The sequence below is a fragment of the Carcharodon carcharias genome, chromosome 14 (assembly GCF_017639515.1).
Source record: "Carcharodon carcharias isolate sCarCar2 chromosome 14, sCarCar2.pri, whole genome shotgun sequence".
NCBI lineage: Eukaryota > Metazoa > Chordata > Chondrichthyes > Lamniformes > Lamnidae > Carcharodon > Carcharodon carcharias.
The window spans coordinates 15,428,289-15,450,307 of record NC_054480.1 but is presented as its reverse complement, the minus strand read 5'-3'; the positions used below and the strand labels follow the sequence as shown (position 1 = coordinate 15,450,307).

Below are 22,019 nucleotides of genomic sequence, written 5' to 3'. Positions count from 1 at the left end.
AGGCCCCTTTGTTCCTCAGAACCTCGTATTGTCATGCCGTTCATTGAATACTTCCTTGTCAAATTACTCCTCCCAAAGTGTATCACCTCACACTTTTCAGGGTTAAATTCCATCTGCCACTTATCTGCCCATTTGGCCATCCCATCTATATCTTCCTGTAGCCCAAGACATTCAACCTCACTGTTAACCACCCAGCCAATCTTTGTGTCATCTGCAAACTTACTAATCCTATCCCCCACATAGTCATCTATGTTGTTTATATAAATGACAAATAATAGGGGACCCAGCACAGATCCCTGTGGTACACTGGCTTCCAGTCACTAAAGCATTCTTCTGTCATCACCCTCTGCCTCCTACAACTAAGCCAATTTTGAATCCACCTTATCAAATTACCTTGTATCCCATATGCATTTGCCTTCTTTAAAAGTCTCCCAAGTGGGACCTTGTCAAAGGCTTTGCTGAAATCCAGATAAACTACATCAACTGCACTACCCTCATCTACACACCTGGTCACCTCCTCAAAACATTCAATCAAATTTGTTAGGCATGACCCCCCTCTGACAAAGCCATGCTGACTATCCCTGATCAAATCTTGCCTCTCCAAGTGGAGATAAATTCTCTCCTTCAGAAATTTCTCCAATAGTTTCCCTACCACTGATGTGAGACTCACTGACCTGTAGTTCCCTGGCTTATCTCTACAACCCTTCTTAAATAGCGGAACCACATTAGCTGTTCTCCAGTCCTCTGGTACCTCCCCCGTGGCCTGAGAGGAATTAAAAATTCTCCTCCCTCAGCAGTCTGGGACACAAATCATCCAGATCTGGAGATTTTAAATCTGCGAACACCTTGTCACTCCCTATGTCAATTTGCTTATGAACCTCGCAGTCTCCCCAAATTCGATACCTTCATCCTCATTCTTTTGGGTGAAGATGGATGTGAAGTATTCGTTCAACACTCTACTGATGTCCTCTGGCTCCACCCATAGATTGCCCCCTTGGTCCATTATGGGCCCTACTCTTTCCCTGGTTATCCTCTTCCTATTGATATACTTATAGAATATCTTGGGATTTTCCCTACTTTTACCAGCCAGAGCTTTTTGATATCCCCTCTTTGCTCTCCTAATTGCTTTCTTAAGCACCACCCTACACTGTCTGTTCTCCACTAATGCGTCTGCTGATTTGCTTCCCTTGTACCTGTTAAAAGCCTCTCTTTTCCTTATTATCGTATCCTGAATATCTCTGGTCATCCATGGTTATCTGGGCTTATTACTCCTTCCTATCACCCTAGAGGGAACATGTTGAGCCTGTACCCTCCCCATTTCCTTTCTGAATGCCCCCCACTGTTCCTTTGTAGATTTCCCCACAAGTAGCTGTTCCCAGTCTACCTTGGCCAAATCCTGCCTTATTTTAGTAAAATCCACTCTTCCCCCTATCCAAAACATTTTTTGCAACTTTTCTATTTATTTGTCCATAACAAGCTTAAATTGCACCACTGGGTCAAAATCCTGGAATTCCCTCCTTAACAGCACTGTGGGTGTACCTACCACATGGACTGCAGTGACTCAAGAAGGCAGCTCACCACCACCTTCTCAAGGGCCATTAGGGATGGGCAATAAATGCTGTCCTTGCCAATGATGCCCACATCTCACGACATTCGCAGTGCAAGAAGCCACAAGACTGAATGCTGGTGTCAGAAATCTATCCTATTGGTGATACCTGGACTTCCCAGCCTTGAATGGAAGAGTCCAGGTGGTGACTTTGTACAGGCGTATCTATCGTAAAAGGTATGGAAGTGATAAATGCAGAATGCGACTTTAAGTTAAAATGCGACAGTTAGACAAGGGGACACAAATATGAGTAAAAAGCCAATTTAGGACCGATCTCATTGGTGAACGGATGGAGTGGACTCTGGGATAGATTAGTAGAAGGGAAATCCCTGAAATCGTTGTGAATTTGTGATGTGGGGGGAGGTTCAGGTTGGAGACTTTAATTAATTCTGAATGTGTTGAATTGTCTTGTGCCCCTATTTAAACTGATTTACTCGCTGGTAAGCCCTGCTCCAGGATGCCTTTCCAAAAACTTTGCTGCTGATGCACAGTGCGATGATCAGGGGTTTATTCCCATTTCCTGTCTTGCAGGAGGCTGGTGACCTGTATGACATGTTTCACACACGTTACACTATGCATCATCGAGCCTATCAGCATTCTGTGGTCAACAACATCGAGAGTATGTGAGTGTCGCTACAGCGCTGCTCTGGGACTTATTTTTGTTTAAAATGCCCTCTCTCTTGCTCTCTATTATCTCAGCTCAAATGCCCTCCTTTTCTCCTAAAGGAACTCATGCTGAAACACGTGTCCCTATTTCAGTAGTCCTCTCGCACCTCAGCTCTAAATGTGAACCCATGACAGTGAGGGGTGGCAGCCGATTGACACTTCCCAAGAGACATCGAACTCAAGCCCGTCTGGTTCTCACTGACGGTGACATGTTTACATTGCAGCAACAGCCTATTGGCTGTTGGCCGAGATTAAGAACTCTGGCTGATTTGTACTTTCTTTAATCTTCCCCTCCCTATGCTAAGGACACTGAGGCCAATAACAAGACCATTCCTGCTGTGGCTGATCAGCTGTGCAAACTCCGGACAGACCGGTGATCAACCCTGGGCTTCAGTCTGTCCCCCCATCATAGTGAATGTACCCACTGAGCCACTGGATCCCTGTGCAAACAATTTAAAAGGTCTCCTGTTTGGAAGACATTGCTGACACATTTCTGAAAATATTTAATCCTTCAGGATCACAGAGGCATTGGTGCTGGCAGATCCACATATCAAGATAAACGGTACAAATGGGAAGCTTTATACAATCTCCACAGCAATTGATGACATGGAAGCTTATACCAAACTGACAGGTGAATGTCTTTGTGCGATCCAGTCAGGTATAGTTTTCTTTGAATTCTTGTGTAACGTTAAGGTTCAGGAGTCACAGCTTACCAAAAAAGGGAGTCAAGTTCATAGGTGATTTTAAGGTACTTTATTAAGTTGTCTACGAAGGAGTAACATTTTTAATGTGATACATAGACAGTAAAAGCATACGACCTGTGACAACTGAGAGCAGTTTACTGACCCCAGAGAGCTGTAGAGTACATGAGGCCGATTTCTGCAGCTAGAGGTGGAAGTCTCTTGCCTGTTCTGTTTGCAGCCTTCTCTTCATCTTCCTGAGCTGAACGAGGTGTCAAGAAGCTCTTTCCCAGTCTCCTTCTGCCTTATGCGGACTGGCTTCTTTCCCTCTGTGCACGCTTCATTATACTTTATTTCTTCAACCATTTGTTTGACCTCGTCTGGCCAGTGACCAACGGACAGGTACCCAAGGTGACATTCTCTCCCCCTGTCCACCACTTTGGCTTGAGTCCATCTTTCAGCTTATCTCATGTTGGGTGCTTTTAGTTAACTCTTGCCAGACACTAGTATAAATAAGAGGGCATGCAAGGGGATGAGCAATTAATGCTGGCCCAGGCAACGATGCCCACATCCTGTGAAAGAATAAATATAACTAAAAGTGCTACACGACTCCCTGTTACCAATTCCGGAATGTCTACTGTGTCTAGTGGTCTCTATATGGTCCTCTTAGAAACATCATTTTCCTTGGCTGTTATCTTAGTTTTAACTCAGTCCCTGACTGCTAGGGACTGTTTATGTGGTTTCTTTCGACTTGAGAGAAAAGAAACAACTTTCCACCAGTTAGTCTCATATTATCCCTGGTAATTCTAGAAGAATGCTATAATATTCTGAAAAATTCCATTTGTTACACTAGAATCTTACAACACAAGAGGCCATTCAGCCCATTGTGCTTAGATTGGTCCTTTGAAAGAGCTGTTCAATTAGTACCACTCTCCTGCTCTTTTCCCATAGCCCCGCACAATGTTTCCTTTCCATGTTTATGTTCCATTCCCTTTTGAAAGTTATTATTAATTCTAGTTCCACCGGTCTTTGAGGAAATGCCTTCTAGATCATCATAACATGCTGTGTGTAAACAAAAACTCCTCATTTCCATCTGCTTGTTTTGCCAATTAAATCTGTCTTGCCTGGTTACCAAACCTCCTGCCAGTGTAACCGGTTCCTCCTTATTTACACTATCAAAACCTTTCATGATCTTGAGCACATCAACCAAATCCCCCCTTAACCTGCTTTGCTCTAAGTAGAAAACTCCCAGCTTCTCCGATCTCTCCACATGACTGAAGTCTCTCAGTGCTGGTACCATTCTAGTAAACATGCTCTGCATCCTTCCCAAGGCCTCGATATCCTTGTGTGGTTCCCAGGATTGGACACGATACTCCAGCTGAGGCCAAAATAAGGTTCTGCTTCCTTGCTTTTTTTCCTTCCTGCAATTTCCTTCTGGAAAATCTGGAAAATCGTGAGATGAGAAACCGTTAACCGATGGAAAGAACCAGAACGTGTTCTAGATTTCTGGTGAAGGGTCATTAACCTGAAACGTTAACTCTGTTTCTCTCCTCACAGATGCTGCGTGGCCCATTGAGTATTTCCAGCATTTTCTGTTTCTATTCTAGATTTCTTTTTGGCTCTCAATTTTTTTAAAAATTATTTTCTTTTAGGATATGGGCGTCACTGGCTACCTGAATTATTAGGAAGGCCTATTGGATATTTTAGATATAAGTGTCAGTATTCTTTTTGGAGAGAAGAAGAGAGACTGGGTTAAAAATTGGTTAGCACTGGTCTCTGGGCGTAGGGGTTACAATATTCTCATGAAGGCAGGCAGCATGCAAACTTTGTGCTGCCTCCTTATTTAAATGATTTCTGAGCACAGTCTAGTGTCACCGCACTGCAGCTGGCTGCAGACATAAGAGGGGGCCTAATAGCATGTGAGGCTAAGAGACACTGCTGCTAGCCTGCAGCACTTAAAAGCAGTCTATCCTTCTTAAAAAAAAGCTGCCCTGATTCATAGGAAGCTGCTGTTAAATACCACTGATGGAACTGTGAGCAAGGGAGGTGGAACACCCAGGGCAGAGAAAGGGCCCTGCAGTTCACAGATGTGGCTTTGGAGGCCCTAGTCATAAAGATGTTTGGGAGGAGGGAGACATAGTTCCACAGAGGTGCATGTGGGGGGCAGCAAGCCCTCAAAGAACGTCCTCTGAAGTGAATGGAAACAGCTAGCCGTGGAAGTCAATTCCCGTAGTCTGTCCCTGAGGACCCGACAGCAATACTGGAAGAAGTTCATGGCCTCATGTGGATGGTTAAGGCCGGTGAATGCATCTGCAAGTGACATCTCCCACCCAGCAGATCCTCACTACTCATCCAGCAGCAGTCCCTAGCACTCAGGTCTCACATCTATCAGTCACGTATACCATGTCACCCTTGCACAGCTTGACTGATCAAACCCACCTCTTGCTTCCTCCACATACCTCCAGCTATTTGGCTATGACAGGCACGTCATCTAAACACATTGCAACCTAACCAGTAGCACTCTTCCCTCTCCCTTGCAGAACGAGGTGGCACAGAGCAGAAAGGTGCAGCAGAGAACAAGCAGGGACCAGGCACAATTTCATCCGTTGAACCTAAAGGAGGAATTGGTGCTGTGAATCAAGGGGGCAACTGCAATGGACCCCAGAGCATCACCAAGACCATTCATGACGACAGTCCATTACTGCGTTAGGGCCCTGCTCAACTCCCAGCTCTCCCTCAATAGCCACCTCCATGACAGCGCCAGTCAGCCCTGCTGTGATTCATGGTGGCCACTGTTTCAGCTTCCATTGCAGCACAGGCAGAAACCACCCGATATCTCAGTGCTGCAGTGAAAGCTCGGGCTGAGGTCAAGAGATCCGTGCTTGCTGCCAAGCAGCTCAGGCTACTGTCATCATGGCTGTGGGTCTCAGTGCTGAATGGGGCCTGCAGACTCTGACAGCAGTCCAGCAACCTACCCTGCAACAGGATTGTTGAAGTGCCACACTGGGGAAGTGTCAGTGCTTCCATGGTACACAAACCACTTGCTCTCTATCAGGGTCACAGTCCAGCCCGCTGCTGCCCTTACCAAGGTAGTGAAGTCTTTAAGGCCCAGGTCCACTCCAGGTCATGTTGCAAGGCCATCATGCAGTCTCCCTCAGTGAAAGTCTGAAACCTTCGACCAGGCAGACTGCAGCTACTGGGGTAACACTGTGTAGCAGCATTAGGGCAGGCAAAGGCATCTGCAAGATGGGTGCTACAGAAAGGCAAAAGGGCAAATGGTTTATTTTTGCTTGTAGAATTGAATGTATTGTTAGTGAGAAGGCTTTTGTGGGTGGCCTTTATTGTTGGATGATGGCCAAGAGGTCACTGTGACGGGGCATCTCAGACAGACGTGGTTCATGGCGGTCCGGGGAAGTAGTTTAATTGAAACAGGAGTCTGAGCAAATGGTCCCTCTCAACCCATCAGAGTGAAGGGGTTCAGGGTGTTCCCTCCCATCCTGCTCCTGTCCTACATCCTCCTGAGTGACCTCTGGATTCCTGGTGGCAATGACTGTGCCCTCATGGTGACAGTTTTACAGACGACGCAGCGAACCACCATGAACCTGGATACCTGCACTGGCGTGTACTGGAGGGCTCCAACTGAGCACTCCAGGCAGATGAAGCATTGCTCCAGCACAACAAATGTCTGCTCCACGTTGTTCCTGGTGGCTTCATGACTCCCACTGTACTCCCTTGATTGAGCAGCAGAGGGAGCATCATGATCTGTGTGCACCAGCCTTCGTCCCACTCTCTGGTTCTTCCTGAAGGTCCAAAGATACTGGGATTGGCTGACTGCCTCAGAATGAACAGGTCATGGCTGCTGCTAGGATACTGGGCCTCCATCACCTCTCCCCGCTCCAGTGGATGTCATACTGGGAGATGTTTGCGCTGTTCCCGGCTCCTGTCTGCAAAGATCTGGACGGATGAATGTTCAGTGTGACACCTACCTTCATGGTCACTGGCAGGGCTGTCCTTGCCCCGGTGTGAGGCTCCAGGTAGTGTTGTAGAAGGCGTCACACATCAGTGACCAGCTCCTTGTTCAACCTGTGTCACCCCATGCACTGCTCCTGGGCCATGGGTAGGAAGGAAAGGTGTTCTTGTAAAACCCTCTGTGGAGAGCCATCCTCCTCTCCTCCCAGTCTTTGTGATGCAGCGGGTGGTGTCCCTGCCTCTCTGAGCCAGAAGCTCCAGGTTTCAGTCCTATGCTGGGACTTGATGTCCAAGGAAGATGCATTCATAATGTGGCCAAACAGGTTGATTATCAACCTGTATGTACTCCCAGTACACCTATGATAGGCAGTAAGAGTGGGAGACTCTCCTGGTCAGCCAGAACCATGTGGTAGCTGCAGCACAACAGCCTCTCCATGTTAAAAGACACCATACGCAGGTTCTTGCCATGGGCTGTACTCTGTGGCAAGCATCCTCTTTGTTTTGAGGGGCTACCAATCATTTCATCCTCTCCCTCCTGTTCTTCATGGAGATTCCCCTCCCTGCAGTCTGTGTTCCGTTTCATGGTTATCTTGCACTGCTACCATAGCCCCTATACCATAGTCATCAAGTCCTGATGCCTCCTTGATTTTAGTCAGCAGATCTTCAAAAAATACACCACTTGGAGGAAGCACTGAGGGTGGCAAGGGTGCAGGATGTACTCTGGATGGGGGACTTCAATGTCCATCACCAAGAGTGGCTCGCTAGCATCACTACTGACCGAGCCCTAAAGGACACAGCTGCTCGACTGGGTCTGTGGTAGGTGGTGAGGGTTTCAAGAAGAGGGAGAAACATACTTGACCTCATCAATCCACCTGCTGTAGGTGCATCTGTCCATGACAGTATTAGTAGGAGTGACCATTGCATAGTCCTGTGGAGACAAAGGCCCACCCTCACATTGAATATGGCCAACATTTGTTTCCCATCTCTAATTGCCCTTGAAATGACATTGCAGTGGGTTTGGAGTCACATGTATACCAAATTTCCTTCCTTCAAGGACATTAGTGAGCCAGATGAGCTTTTACAACAATTGATGACAGATTTATGATCACTATTACTGAGACTAGCTTTATTAAATGAATTGAAATTCCACCAGTTGCTATGGTGGGATTTGAACCCATGTCCTCAGAGTATTAGGCTGGTTCTCTGGATTACTAGGCCAGCAACATTACCACTACACTACCATCTCCCTTCCATCTAGCTATGTAAATACTGTGGCTACAAGAGCAGGTCGGAGGCTGGGAATCCTGCGGCAAGTAAATAATCTCCTGTCTCCCCAAAGCCTGTCCACAAGGCACAAGTCAGGAGTGCGATGGAATATTCTCCACTTGCCTGGATGAGTGCAGCTCCAACAACACTCAAGAAGCTTGACACCATCCAGGACAAAACAGTCCACTTGACTGGCAGCTCATTCACAAAATTCACTTCCTCTACCGTCTATGCATAGTAGCAGCAGTGTGTACCATCTACAAGATGCACCGTAGGGACTCACCATGGCTTCTTAGACAGCACCTTCCAAGCTCACAACTGCTACCATCTAGAAGGACAAGGCCAGCAGATAGATGGGAACACCACCATCTGCAAGTTCCCCTCCAAGCCACTCACCATCCTGACTTGGAAATATATCGCCATTCCTTCACTGTCATTGGGTCAAAATCCTGGAACTCCCTCCCTAACAGCACTATGGGTGTACCTACACCACATGGACTGCAGCGGTTCAAGAAGGCAGCTCACCACCACCTTCTCAAGGGCAATTAGGGATAGGCAATAATTGTTGGACTAACTAGTGACACCCATATCCCATGAATGAATAAAAAAAAAATCCCCTTGACCTAAGCAGAAGGAAGTCAAAAGCATCTCACCTAAAAGCTGGTGCTGGTCCATTTAAATAGTGCTACTGGAGTGGGGGTTGTGGCAGGGGTGCCCCTTGTGCTGTTAAGCATAGCTGGGACTGAACAGCACTGGCGTTGAGTGCAAATGCTCAGGTAAAGTTTGTTGAATCAGCATCATATCAGTCGGAATGACTGTCCGAGATCTTGGTGGAACCTCTTCTGCCCATTCTGGGCACCACACGACATACTTACACTCATGCCCTTCCCTGGAAACATGGTTGGTATGACTGTAAACCCTTTGGGTCTTCTGTAACACCGGCACCAGCAGCACTATGGAGCCCAATTTCACGCCTATCCTTTAGTTGATTGGAACTTGGATTGTTTTTTTCCAGATAATATATTTCAGCAGATCCTGAATTCGTCTGAAAGCAAACTGCAAGAGGCACGGGCAATCCTCAACAATATCATTTGCCGCAAGCTGTACAAACATATTGGACATATTCGTCCCGAAGAAGAAATGGCAGTTAAAAAGGTAAGCGTTACACAGAACTATACACTATTTACAAACATGTCATTCAGTTCAACTGGTCTATGCTGGTGTTTTACGCTTGGTCTCCCTCTATTCTACTCTCACCCACCCTGCCCCTGCAATCCAGTATTCTGCGTTCCAAACCCTCACTCTCTGGGTGGAAGTTGCAAAAATGGAAGATCGTTTTCCCGAACACTGTAACTGTCAACTCAGGAGCAATGGTCCTTCTCACGTAATAATTTTTATTTCTGCCTTACCTAGTCTTAAATCTTTCTAATCTTTTTTGTTGTTTATTTATAAATTATGTTATTCATCTCACTATGCATCAAATATTTTGTTTGCAGCTTGCTTGCTGACACTGAGACACTCAACTCAGGTAAAAACAATGACACACACAAGCAGTGGACAAATGCCATCTGAGTAAACATTATTTGAGTGGTGTCACATTGTTGAATGTCATGTGATCAAATGTTACATGATGAAATCTCCAGGGATATTTCAAAACAGAGTTGGAAACCCTACACTACTCCCTTTTCCCTTATATAAATATCAAAACTCTCTTTTAAGCGCGTTATTGCTGCCAACTTCAACCACTCCATGTGGCAGCAAACTTGACATTCTTATCAATTCTTATGTAAGGAAAGTCTCCTAAATTCTTTATCTAATCTGTCACTGCCTATTTTAGACTTATTCTCCCTTGTTTTGGTCTGATCCACAGACATCCTATCAATCATTGTTAAGACCTTTACCAAGTTTCCTCTCATTTCCCAATGTGGGTGATTGTTCCTCCCTTTCCAGTGGGAGAAAATTAACATTTTACCCTCCCAGCTCCATGGCTGTTTTGTGTAGAGGTGGGCAGTTGCTTTCAGATATCTAGTCACCTCTGCAGTGAACCCTGGGGACATTACCTATGTGAATGGGGCCAGTTTCCATATGCTTCCTGATGATATCCAACCAGACTTGTCCCCCTAGAATACAAGTCTATAACTGTGCTGTCCAAATGCTTCACAGGTATCAGGAGGACAATAAGCCAGAAATTTCTCCGGCTCAACATCAACAAGACTGAAGAAATCCTGTTTGCAGTAACTGTGCAACATGACCACCTACTTCCATCTTTGGAGCATTGGCTGCCAATGTACCTAACTCATTCCCAGTGCTGCTCATCTGTGCCTTTCTCACCTTCCAGCTTGATTTTTTAAAAATTCATTCATGGGATGTGGGTGTCACTGGCTAGGCCAGTGTTTATTGGCCATCCCTAACTGCCCTCATTCAGAGGGCATTTAAGAGTCAACCACATTTCTGTGGGCCTGGAGTCACATGTAGGCCAGACCGGGTAAGGACAGCAGATTTCTTTTGCTAAAGGGTGATGGTTTCATGAAGGTAATCATCAGATTTAATTATTGAATTCAAATTTCACCATCTCCCTTTGTAGGATTCAAACCCAGGTCCCCAGAACATTATTCTGGGTCTCTGGGACACGAGTGAGTAACAATACAACTATGCCACTGCCTCCTGGTTTCTTCAAAACTGCCCTTATTGACCTCATGAATTTTGATTACCATTGACTTCCAATTTGTCTGCAGTTTTGCAGCCTGATTCTTATTCTACGCTGAGTCTGCAGCACCATCCTTCTGTTTGTTCTCCATCATAGCCCTCTCATAAACAGCAAATCCTTCTTTCTTTCAATTGCATCAAGTCCCGTTCACCGCGCCACCGCCCCCCCCACCCCCCCGCCGCGCCATTCTCACTGATCTAAATTCACTCCCTGTCCAGCAACACTTCAAATTCGAAATTCTCATCCTTGCGTTCAAATTCCTTTAACCGTCCCTGTCTCTGTCGTCTCCTCCAGTGCTACAACACTCCAAGATGCCTGGCCATCACCAATTCAAGCCTTTTGTGCATCCCCAGTTTCCTTCACCCCTGCCTTTAGTTGCCTGGGTGATAAGGCCTAGGTTTCCCTCCCATACATCTGTCTCTCTGTATCTCTCTCTTCCTTTACAATATTTCTTAAATCTGCCATTTTGATCAAGCTTTTTGACTAAGCTTTAAGCCATCTATCCTAATATCTGCCTTTGTGGCTTGTCAAAGCTTGTTTGATAACACTCCTGTGACATTGTACTGTGTTAAATGCAGCTTGTTACTTGGTTCAGGCACTCCATGGATGAATTTTCTGAACTATTGCAGAAACCCTGGATAAACTTCTATAACATTACCTTCATATTGTTTATTCTTTTTGCAATCAACACACTGTGACAAATATTTTGATGCAAAGTTACTTTATTTTTGAATAGAACCAATTTTAGGACAAACTGTTGTAATCTGCTTTTATTTTTAGGAAGAAATCAATAACCTGGCTGCTGAGGTGGCTGCCTCATCCAAAGTTTCAGGTGTCCAATTTGCTCCAGGAGATTTCACAGTAAAGGCAAGTATTGGATGGTTAAGGATGCATTAGAATTCTTCCCTTCCTTCCCCTCACTTCCTTCAAGAAAACTGGCATTGTGTGTGGACACAATTGCAAAGTAACCACAGCTGGGATCTGAACATACAAGGGTATTTGACATTTTGGAAGGGCAGGAGGAATGGAAAAAGAGGTGGAATAGCTCTGCTAATAAAGGGTGACATAAGAAATGATCTTGGTTCGGAACATCAAGATATAGAATCACTTTGGGCAGAGATAAGAAATAGCAAAGGAAAGAAGTTGCAGATAAGAGTAATTTATAGGTTCCCTAACAGCTGCTATACTGTAGGACAAAGTATAAATAAAGAAATAATGGGGACTTATAAGAAAGGAACTGCAATAATCATGTGTGCTTTTAATCTTCATATAGATTGGACACATCAAATTGACAAAGGTAGCCTGGTGGATGAATTCATAGAATGTATCCAGGAGTTTCTTAGAACAATACATTCTGGAACAAACCAGGGCACTGACTATTTTAGACCTGGTAATGTGCGATGAGACAGGATTAATTAATGACCTAATAGAAAATAATCCTCCAGGTAGGAGTGATCATAACGTGACAGAATTTCACATTCAGTTTGAGGGTGAGAAATGTGGATCTGAAACTAAAGTCTTAAACTTAAATAAAGTTAAATACAAGGGTGTGAAGAGTGTTGGCTAAAGTGAAGTGGGAAAATAGGTTAAAGGGTAAGTTGGTAGTTGAGCTGTGGCAGGCATTTAAGGAAATATTTCATAACTCGCAAAGAGTGAATGCCTTTTGGAAATCCAGGTATATTACATTTAACTGACTTCCCTTTATCTATCCCACTAGCTACATTCTCAAAAAACTCTAATACATTTTTCAAAACAGGATTTCCCTTTAGTGAAACCAAGCTTTTCTAAGAACATGGTTAAGACTTCCCTAACAACAGATCCCACCATTTTCCCAAGAGTTGATGTTAGGCTGACTGGCCAGTCGTTAACTGTTTTTTCTCTCTCTCCTTTCTTGAAAAGTGGCGTAACAGTTACTAACTTCCAATCTAATGGGAACATTCCAAAATCTAAGGAATTTTGGAAAATCATCGAAAGCACATCCACTATCTTTGCTGCTATCTCTTTAGAACTCTACAGTGCAAGCCATCGGATCTGGGGTATTTGTTAGATTTTAGCCCCTTGGGTTTCACCAATGCTTTTTCTGTGCCGGTGTTAATTTCCTTAATTTCCTCACTCTTTTTAGTCCCTAGGTTAACATTTAATTCTGGTATGAAACTTGTGTCTTCTACTGCAAAGACAGACACAAAATATTTGTTCAATGCCTCTGCTATTTCCTCATTCCCCATGATAATTTCCCCTGCCTCTGCTTCTAAAGGACCGATGTTTATTTTAGCTACTCTCTTCTTCTTTATATCGGGAGCAAAGAAACATAGGAGCAGGAGTAGGCCATTCAGCCCATCAAGCCTGCTCCGCCATTCAATAAGATCATGGCTGATCATCCACTTCAATGTCTTTTTCCCACACACTCCCCATATCCCATTATGTCATTGGTATTTAGAAATCTGTCAATCTCTACTTTAAATATACACAGTGACTGAGCTACCACAGCCCTGTAGGGTAGAGAATTCCAAAGATTCACAATCCTCTGAACAAAAAAATTTCTCCTCATCTTGATCTGAAGTGGCTTCCCCATAATTTTGAAAATGTGTCCACTGGTTCTAGACTTCCCCAACCATGGGAAACATCTTACCTGCATCTTCCTCACCTACTCCTTTGTGGAGAATTTTCTCCCCATTGGGGTGACGGTGGGGGGAGGGGGAGGGGGACAGGGTTGGATGGGTATGGGCGCGGGTGGGCGCATAGCCAATCACTGCCCACGATTGGCTGTGTGCTGCCATTTTACCTGGGTGGGCCAATTTTGCCCATTTTGAAATTGTGCCCTCTGGCTCTAGACTCCCCAACCTGGGGAAACATCTTACCTGCATCTACTCTGTCTATCCCTTTAAGTATTTTCTAGGTTTCAATGAGGTCACCGCTCATTCTTTGAAACTCTAGAGAATACAAGTCCAGTTTGCCCAATCTCTCTTCATAGGACAATCCCACCATCCTGGGAACTAGCCTAGTGAACCTTTGTTGCACTCCCTCTATGGTAATCATATCTTTCCTAAGGTAAGGGGTCCAAAACAGCACACAGTACCCCAGGTGCGGTCTAACTAAGGTTCTGTACAAATATAGCAGGATTTCAGTGTTCCTGCACTCAAACCCTCTTTTGATAAAGGCCAACATGCCATTAATCTTCCTAATTGCTTGCTGCACCTGCATGCTAGCCTTCAGTGACTTATTGACACAGTCACCCAGGTCCTTTTGTACATCTGCACTTTCTAATCTATTACCATTTAAGAAATACTCTGTACAAACCTGTTCCTCCTAACAAAGTGGATCACTTTACATATTTCCACATTATTCTTATAAAAGCTCTTACAATCTGTGTTTATATTCTTGGCTAGCTTATTCTCGTATTCTACTTTTGCCAACATGACTCACTATTTTCTTTCCTTTGTTACGATCCGGTTAGGGATGAGTAATTAATTGTTTAAAGTAGACAAAGTTTGAAATCTCAGTTGCCCCACTAGGAGAATAAAGCCAGAAGGTTCAACAGTTTTAAAGAAACAAAAAAAACTTTACTATAAAAAGTCAGAAAAGTAAAACAATTGACAATATTTATCTTATGCTCTAACATTAAGAATTAATTGAGGTAGATATGAATTAACAGGCAAACTATGGTTGAACATATCACACTGCACATTAAATGGCAGCCAGCTAACAAGGCAGATCCCATGGATTTCTTAAAAACCTATCCAGACATCAGTGACCACTATGAGCCACAAAATCTCATTAACCCTGTCACCTACGTGAGGGATTTTTGATTGTTCACTTTCAAAGATCTAGCCTCTGAATTCTCTCAGCCATTCCAATTCCTGACTCAATGGCTGCTCATCTCCTAGTGGTTTAATTTTTTCTCCTGAGACTGTGTTGCCCCCGGATTCCTGAGACTTCACTGCAGCATCTGATAACTGGCGCAATTTCAGCTCTTTAGCAGACAGCTAACTTCTGAGTTGGCAATGGCCCTAGATTTCGCTGAGCTCCAATATCCCCAGCTGCACCAAGACATCAGTGGCTCCCAGGGCATCCTCTGAGCCTTACCTCACTCAGTAACATGGAGCCTGCGACCTTTCACCACCTACTCAGCTCCCCAGGATTTCCTTCTGAGTCCTGATTCCAAGGAGCTATCAAATGGCTCCTGGCACTTCTGAATCCCAACTACGCAGAGCCAGCTAACAGCAACAATTTCACTGCCTGGAGCCTCTCCTTCTGCTCCCAGCAGACACACCAAATAAATTGAAACCAGAGAACCTTCTTAAGCTCCATCCACCTGCATGACAACATAGTCTTGTTGGGGTCACTGAATGCTTTTAAGCTAATTTAGCTCCAACTCCCAAAACAAAACATCTCTCTGGCCTGCACCTCTTTGCAAGAGTAAAGCCATCATGTCTCCAGCACCTCAACTAAGCAAGCCCACTAGTGTTTTATCATTTTACCTTTCTAGCTGTTAACTTCTTAAGTCAATATGGCCTCAGCCTCTTAAGTGTAATAGACTCCAAGCTGCTTTAGTTGCATTTATCCCATTTTCTATAGTTAAACTCTAATCTTCCCAGAACTAAAACTTACCTCCAAAATATGAACGTGAACCATGAACTAGATATTCATCACACCTTAAGCCAATTGTTTTTATCCAAGCTGACACTTACACTCCTATTCCATAAGTCTCAATTTTGTTAACCAGCCTTTTATGTGGTACTTTTACAAGCTTTTCTTCAATCCCTATCAACATCATCCATTGCTTCCCCTTGGTCAACTATTGCTGCTACGTCATAAGTTTCTTAGTCAACCTTTTACAAAATCATGCTGGCTCTCCTTTATTAACTCAACCCTGTCCAAATGCCTGTTGATTTTTTTCTTGATCATTGCTTCTAAAACTTTACCCACCACTGATGTCGAAACAACTGGCTGGTAGTTGCTAGGAATGTCCTTACACCCTTTCTTGAATAAGTGTGTCACATTTGCCTCTCTCCAATCTTCTGGCACTTCCCCAATATCTAGGGAAGATTGGAAGATTATGGAAAGCCCTTACATTATTTCCAATCTAACTTCCTTTAGTTATTTGGGATGCAAACCATCTGGATCTGGTGATTCATTCACTCTAACCATAACCAGATTTTCTAGTACATCCTTTCGATCTATTTTCACCCCATCCATTACCTCTAACACCTTCGCTTCTACCGATATTTTATTGGTTCCTTTTCCCTAGCAAATACTGATACAAAGTACTCATTAGGATTTCTAGCCTTGCCCTGCACCTCTAAGCATACATCATCCTTTGTCCCTTATCTGCTTCGCTCATGAGGTGCACTTTCTCGATAACTCACATCATCAATATTTCCCCTAAGGAAAAACAGGGCTTCAGTTGGTCCTAGCCATCAGGAGGTTACCATTATAGGACTGGTACTCAATAGTGCAGCTTAGTCTAATGGCCTTAGTTGTGGTTCGATGGGTAATGCTCTTGTCTCTGATTCTGCAGGTTGTGGGTTCACAGCTCACTCCAGAAATGTGAGCAGTCTGTTTGTGAAGCAATGACACTGGCAGTGTTCTGGATTAAAACATTCAACCTCCGGTTCTGCTTATTTAGGTTGTTTCTTTGGACTATGGGATGAAGGAGCAAAATCCCATTGACAGTGTCTGGTTCTATCACAAGGACAACCCCAACCAGGCAGTGAAAATCTCTAAAGACCAGGTAAGTTCAACACCTAAAGCAACAAATCCTACTCCTAACGTAGCTTTCAAAACTCTCTGCAGTCAGGGGGACAACGGTGTGGCTGACTCCCATTGCCGCTAGTGAGCAGCCATTTCTAGGATGTTCTTGTTCTTGCTCTTCACCTCAGTAGCCTCTGCCTCTTGAGGTGTTGTGTAGCTCCACAAAGCAGAAAGTTAACAGATCCTTAACTCACCGTAATGTTGTCCTGTCGCCCACCCCATTGTACCAGAAAGTTCATCCTTGTCAGTTTGTTGCTAATGTACGTGATTATCAACTTTCCCTCTCGTGTACCCACCCAGGTGTCTCGACTGTTGCCGGAGAGGTTTACAGAGCAGCTGATCCAAGTGTACTGCAAGAAGACTGATGAGCAGAGTGTGGAAGCGGCTAAGAAGCACTTTGACCAATGGTGCATCAACAGGAACTTTACTAAACCCAGGGTAGGGAAGTGGAGACCGCACTGGAATGTTGTAGTTTCTCATTCTTTCCATGTCCTTGTTGTATGCCTGCATTATTCCTATTGAACCTCACTGTAGCAGTTGCACCGGGCTGCCTTGCCATGGATTTGTCCACTATTTGCTCACTACAATGCAACACTTCTGCTATCAATCTGATGAGAGCAGTGCCTCAGTTGTGAGTCAGAGGGTCATGAGTTGAAATCTCACTCCAGAAACTTGAGTCCGTAACTTAGGCTGATGCTACTGTGTGTCGGATGGTCTTAAACTGCAGCAGAAAAAGCTATGCTAATAAAGGAAGTTCACGCAACAATAACAGTTTGCATTTATCCAGCACCTTTAGCATTGATAAACATCCCAAATTGCTTTACAATGAATATATTCAGACAAAAATAGACACCAAACCAAAGAAGGCTTTCTGTCTACCCTTAATATCACTATTAGCACATTCCTTAGCCAATATCACCACCGTCAACACCCCTTTGTCCTTTTGTCTATGACATCTTTGGCAATCTCTTCTTTGCCTCCACCTATCACTGGCCCTCTATCCAGCTCTACCTGTCCCATCCCCCTCAACCAGCTTATATTTCACCTCATTTCTATTTTTCTTTAGTTCTGATGAAGAGTCATATGGACTCGAAACATTAACGCTGTCTTCCTCTCCACAGATGCTGTCAGACCTGCTGAGTTTTTCCAGCTATTTTTGTTTTTGTTTTTAAGGCTTTCTTATGATGGATAACCAAAAGCTCAGTCAAAGAGTTGTGTTTTAAAGGGTCGGAGGTGATGGGGCAAGTGGGCTTAGACAGGGAATTTCAGAGCATAGGACCAAGACAGCTGAAGCCATAGTTGCCAATGGTAGAAATGGTGGGTGTGGGGTTGGTGGGGTGAGGGGTGGAAACAGGGATGTACAATGCACCTACAACTTTGTTGTATATAGCCTGGGGAGGAAATCTTCTGCAACTGTCACTGAATTGTTGAATTCATCCATTAGTATTTCATGGGGAACTGGCCGTTCCTTCTGAAGGAATTTTTGAAGTCTGTGGGAACAGAGTACATGGCAGTCGGTGTTTCTGTGCCCTGTGTGTCCTTGGTCACAACCATACTAAATACCAGAGCCTCGTTGCCATGTGTGGGTGGCAAAAAACTAAGTAATAAGAGACAGTAATACAAAAAACAACATACTGCGGATGCTGACAATCTAAAATACCAACTGAAAATGTAGAAAATACTCAGCAGGATTGGCAGCAGCGGTGGAGGCAGAAATAGAGTTAACATTTCAGGTTGATGACATGTCACTGTTGCAATGGAGGAAACATGGCAGCCAATTTGCGCACACCAAGCTCCCATAAACAGCAATTTAACAACTGGATCATTTGTTTATAATGATGCTGATTGAGGGATAAATATTGAACGGCAAGCCAGACAGAACTCTCCTGCTCCTCTTCAGAATAGTGTCATGGGATCTTTAAATTAAGACTTAAGTGCAAGGGCAGAGGAGGCCTCGGATTAACATTTCATTCAAAAGGTGACATCTCCGACAGGGGGGCTGTCAGCCTGGATTTTGTTCTCACACTGGAAGGATGAATAAATGCAAAATTATTCTAAGACACTTTAAGGTGTGAAAATTAAACCAGATGGTAATAATTTTCCCTTCTCAAAAAGCAGTTGCTAATAGTTCCATTTTCTTACCTATCTACAGGATGATGCTAATGCTGCTCCGAAGCACAGTCCCAAGCGAAAGCAGCTGTGACACTAATGATTCTAATCCCAAAGATGAGCCCTAGTTCCGTCACTATGCCAGTGGTCATGGGCCCAACGTGAAGCTTTCAAGTAGAGAGAATGGGAATTTCCTGTGAAACTGGGAGACCTGTAATAGTGCTGCATTCATGTAGGGCCAATAGGACACTTCAGTACACAGTAGACAGCTTGGATCATTTTTTCATGTAAAAGAAGAAAAATAATCTTTATACAAATGAACTTATCTCTAAGTGGATATATATCTATCTATTTTACCGCATAGTGAAGGGAAAAGGCTGCTACTCAGGGTTTTATAATAAGTCGAAGATAAGAACAGCTGTTTTTGCACTGTGTTTGTTCCTGAGTGACAGACACAAATGGGGCTTGTCATTTACCTCACTCCTGCTGAACTAAGAAATATAATTACTAATTAATTAATATAATTCAGTATATGGTGACGTTCTTTATAGTGACTACATTCATAAGTCTAAGTGTGTGAAGGAGAAAAGAATAGAAGGTTATGCTTATAGGATTAGATGAAGGAAACTTGTGTGGAGAATAAACACCAGAACAAAGCAGTTGGGCCGAATGGCCTGTTTCTGTCTGTAAATTCTATATAATTTCACTCCCCTCATCACTGTCAAATAAGTGTTGAAAATCTTTTTAGTTGCATTGGTAAAACATGATTTCAAATGGGAGAAAGGAGGAATGGTTCCTGTTGAGCAGCAGATGCATAACCTGTGCATTCCAGTGACGACAGACCAGGTTTGAACACTAGATTAGTGCAAGTGATAAGATTCTGTGACCTAGAACCGGGCCTGTTTTTGAGAAATTGAGTGCAATTTATGTCTGTGTTTCCAGGTTGAATTTAAGGATTAAGTTTCCGCCCAAACTTATTTGCATAATGTCAAATGTAAAACTTCTGCATCAGTCAGTGCAAAATAATCCGATTCAATTTAAATTTATTAATGCGCAAATTTTTTAAGCTGAGCAGTGTGTATACTGATTTCAAAAACTGTATTCGTTAATTGATTGACTGGAATTAGTTTTAAATGAATAAGGCAAAGTTTTATGAGGAGTGCATTTATTTCTGGTCTCTCTTACCTCTACCTGTCCTCCTCGCTGTCAACAATGGAGTTGATAGAGAGCTGTTTGCCCTTTCCAATATCTTTGAATCATAACTTGCTTGATGCACTTTACTGAAGCTTTTTAATTAATTGTGAGAGGTTTCAATTTCGCACTTTCTTAAAGTTTAAAGTTTAAAGTTTATAAGTTTTGAACATTTTGTACATTTTTGAACGTGTACTTCTCTGAATAAATTTTACCACACTTGTTTCTAAATGGTTCGATTTTTAATACAAATATGCTCTGAAAAATGCAAACAAGAAACAAATTTCTATTAATTAAACAATTGTAACGAGTGTCTTCTGATTTTTAAAATAACAGTGTCCTAGTTTCCTGTTTTATGTACAGGGGGAGGTGAAAACATGAGGCTTATTATGCAAAGTTATGCATTGTGAGCCATGGTCCCATAGCCTTTCCCTATCAAGTGGCTGCCCCCTGTACAGACTCAGCACCCCCAGAAGGGTCATACGGACTCAAAACATCAACTCTGTTTCTCTCTCCACAGATGCTGTCAGACCAGCTGAGTTTTTCCAACATTTTCTGTTTTTGTTTCAGATTTCCAGCGTCTGCAGTATTTTGCTTTTAGCTTTTTTGCTTTTAACCCTCGGATTTACTTCCTGAGGCATGTCGTTGAGCTTGACTGGCTCCTCTCTCAGGATGCCCATGTTGTTACAATCTCCATAGAGGTTGACAACCCTTTAAAGACAATAATTTCCCAGGGACCAATGGAAATAATCACAGGACAAGATTTCATGTTTTAACACTTTTACTGTAACAAACATAGATCAAATACTACCAACAGGTAACTAATACACCAACTTAGAGAAAAGGTACTCTTGCATTAATTAGTTAACTCAATTGCAATACGCCATATGACACGTTTTTACACCACTTTTGGCAGATGGGTAACGACACAAGATTAGGTCTCAATGCATTCCCAGCTTCTGGCAGGTTCACCTCTCCCTGCCACACCATATAGAATCTTCCAGTGTCTTTGGAAATTGGTTCACTTAGATGGAATAATACAGAACAGAGTTCCACTAGCAATGTCCACCTTGGCAACTCCTTGTTCCTTAAATCTCAAAGTCCTGTCAGTCCTGCCTTTTCATTTTGGACAGAAAACCAACTTTTACAAGTGTTCTGCTCAACCTTTAACACAAAAACAGTTTGCCTTGCTCTTTACAGCAGTTGCTTGTACAGCTTATAGAGGCTGCTTCTCCTCATAACAGTAAATCTTTTTTTTTCCCTGTCTGTTGCTGTGTCTCTTTGGCTTTACAAAAATCACTGCCCCGCTTTTGTGTCAAGGTGTGAAACCTGCCACTTGAGTTTCAATAGTTTCAGTTATAGATTACATGGGCCTGTCTCCGGACAGGGTTAGGTAGGCATAATTACCTCAAGCAGGCAGGTATGATCATCACAACCCATCAACCCCAGCTAGGATATTCTGCTTTCACCCTAAAGGGGCATTTTAAAACAAAACCATCTTATAAAGTCTCACAATCATAATACTTCCCTCTTAAAAATAAGAAAAACATTAGTATAGTAATGAATTTTCCAGAACACTATCAAAATATAACAACTTACAACAATGTAAACATCTTAACAACTAATATATTACATACTGAACAGGTAACATTCACTCTCCTTTTGTCATATTTCACCATTAAACATCCTGTTTTGGCAATATTATAAGACTTAAGCTGTAACAACCAATTACAATTAACAATTAGGATTTAAACTCCAGTTTATGTGAGTTCTTAGATTACCAACTTTCTGCAAAAGAGAGTTTCTTTTTCTACTGGTTGATTCACTTGCTTTCAATCTCCACAAAAGTTCTCCCTTTACGTTTTGTGTAGCCTGAGCAGCTTTTCTATGTCCTTGGCTAAAAGATGGTAACGTGGTTTAGCATGGGACATGTTACTTTTTAAAATCAGTATTGGATTGTGCATAGTCTGGGCCATGGGATCATATTTGTGATAGGCCCAATTTACCATTTGCACTCTCTGGTTAACCTTGCTGATTATTGGCAAGCCATCTGGCTTCTGAGTACTGACAGCTG

General features: G+C 43.3%; 1 protein-coding gene across 1 annotated transcript in view; it reads left to right on the top strand.

Moving 5' to 3' along the window:
* Positions 1–20,176, top strand: part of LOC121287523 (deoxynucleoside triphosphate triphosphohydrolase SAMHD1-like) — a 47,527-nt gene extending 27,351 nt beyond the window's left edge. The window contains exons 9-15 of the mRNA XM_041205458.1: positions 2,138–2,229; positions 2,788–2,903; positions 9,203–9,342; positions 11,675–11,761; positions 16,521–16,625; positions 16,946–17,083; positions 18,798–20,176. Of these exons, the coding sequence (XP_041061392.1) occupies positions 2,138–2,229; positions 2,788–2,903; positions 9,203–9,342; positions 11,675–11,761; positions 16,521–16,625; positions 16,946–17,083; positions 18,798–18,848 (729 nt within the window). The 3' untranslated portion in view covers positions 18,849–20,176. The remainder of the gene's footprint in view (positions 1–2,137; positions 2,230–2,787; positions 2,904–9,202; positions 9,343–11,674; positions 11,762–16,520; positions 16,626–16,945; positions 17,084–18,797) is intronic.
* The last annotated feature ends 1,843 nt before the right edge of the window (positions 20,177–22,019 follow it).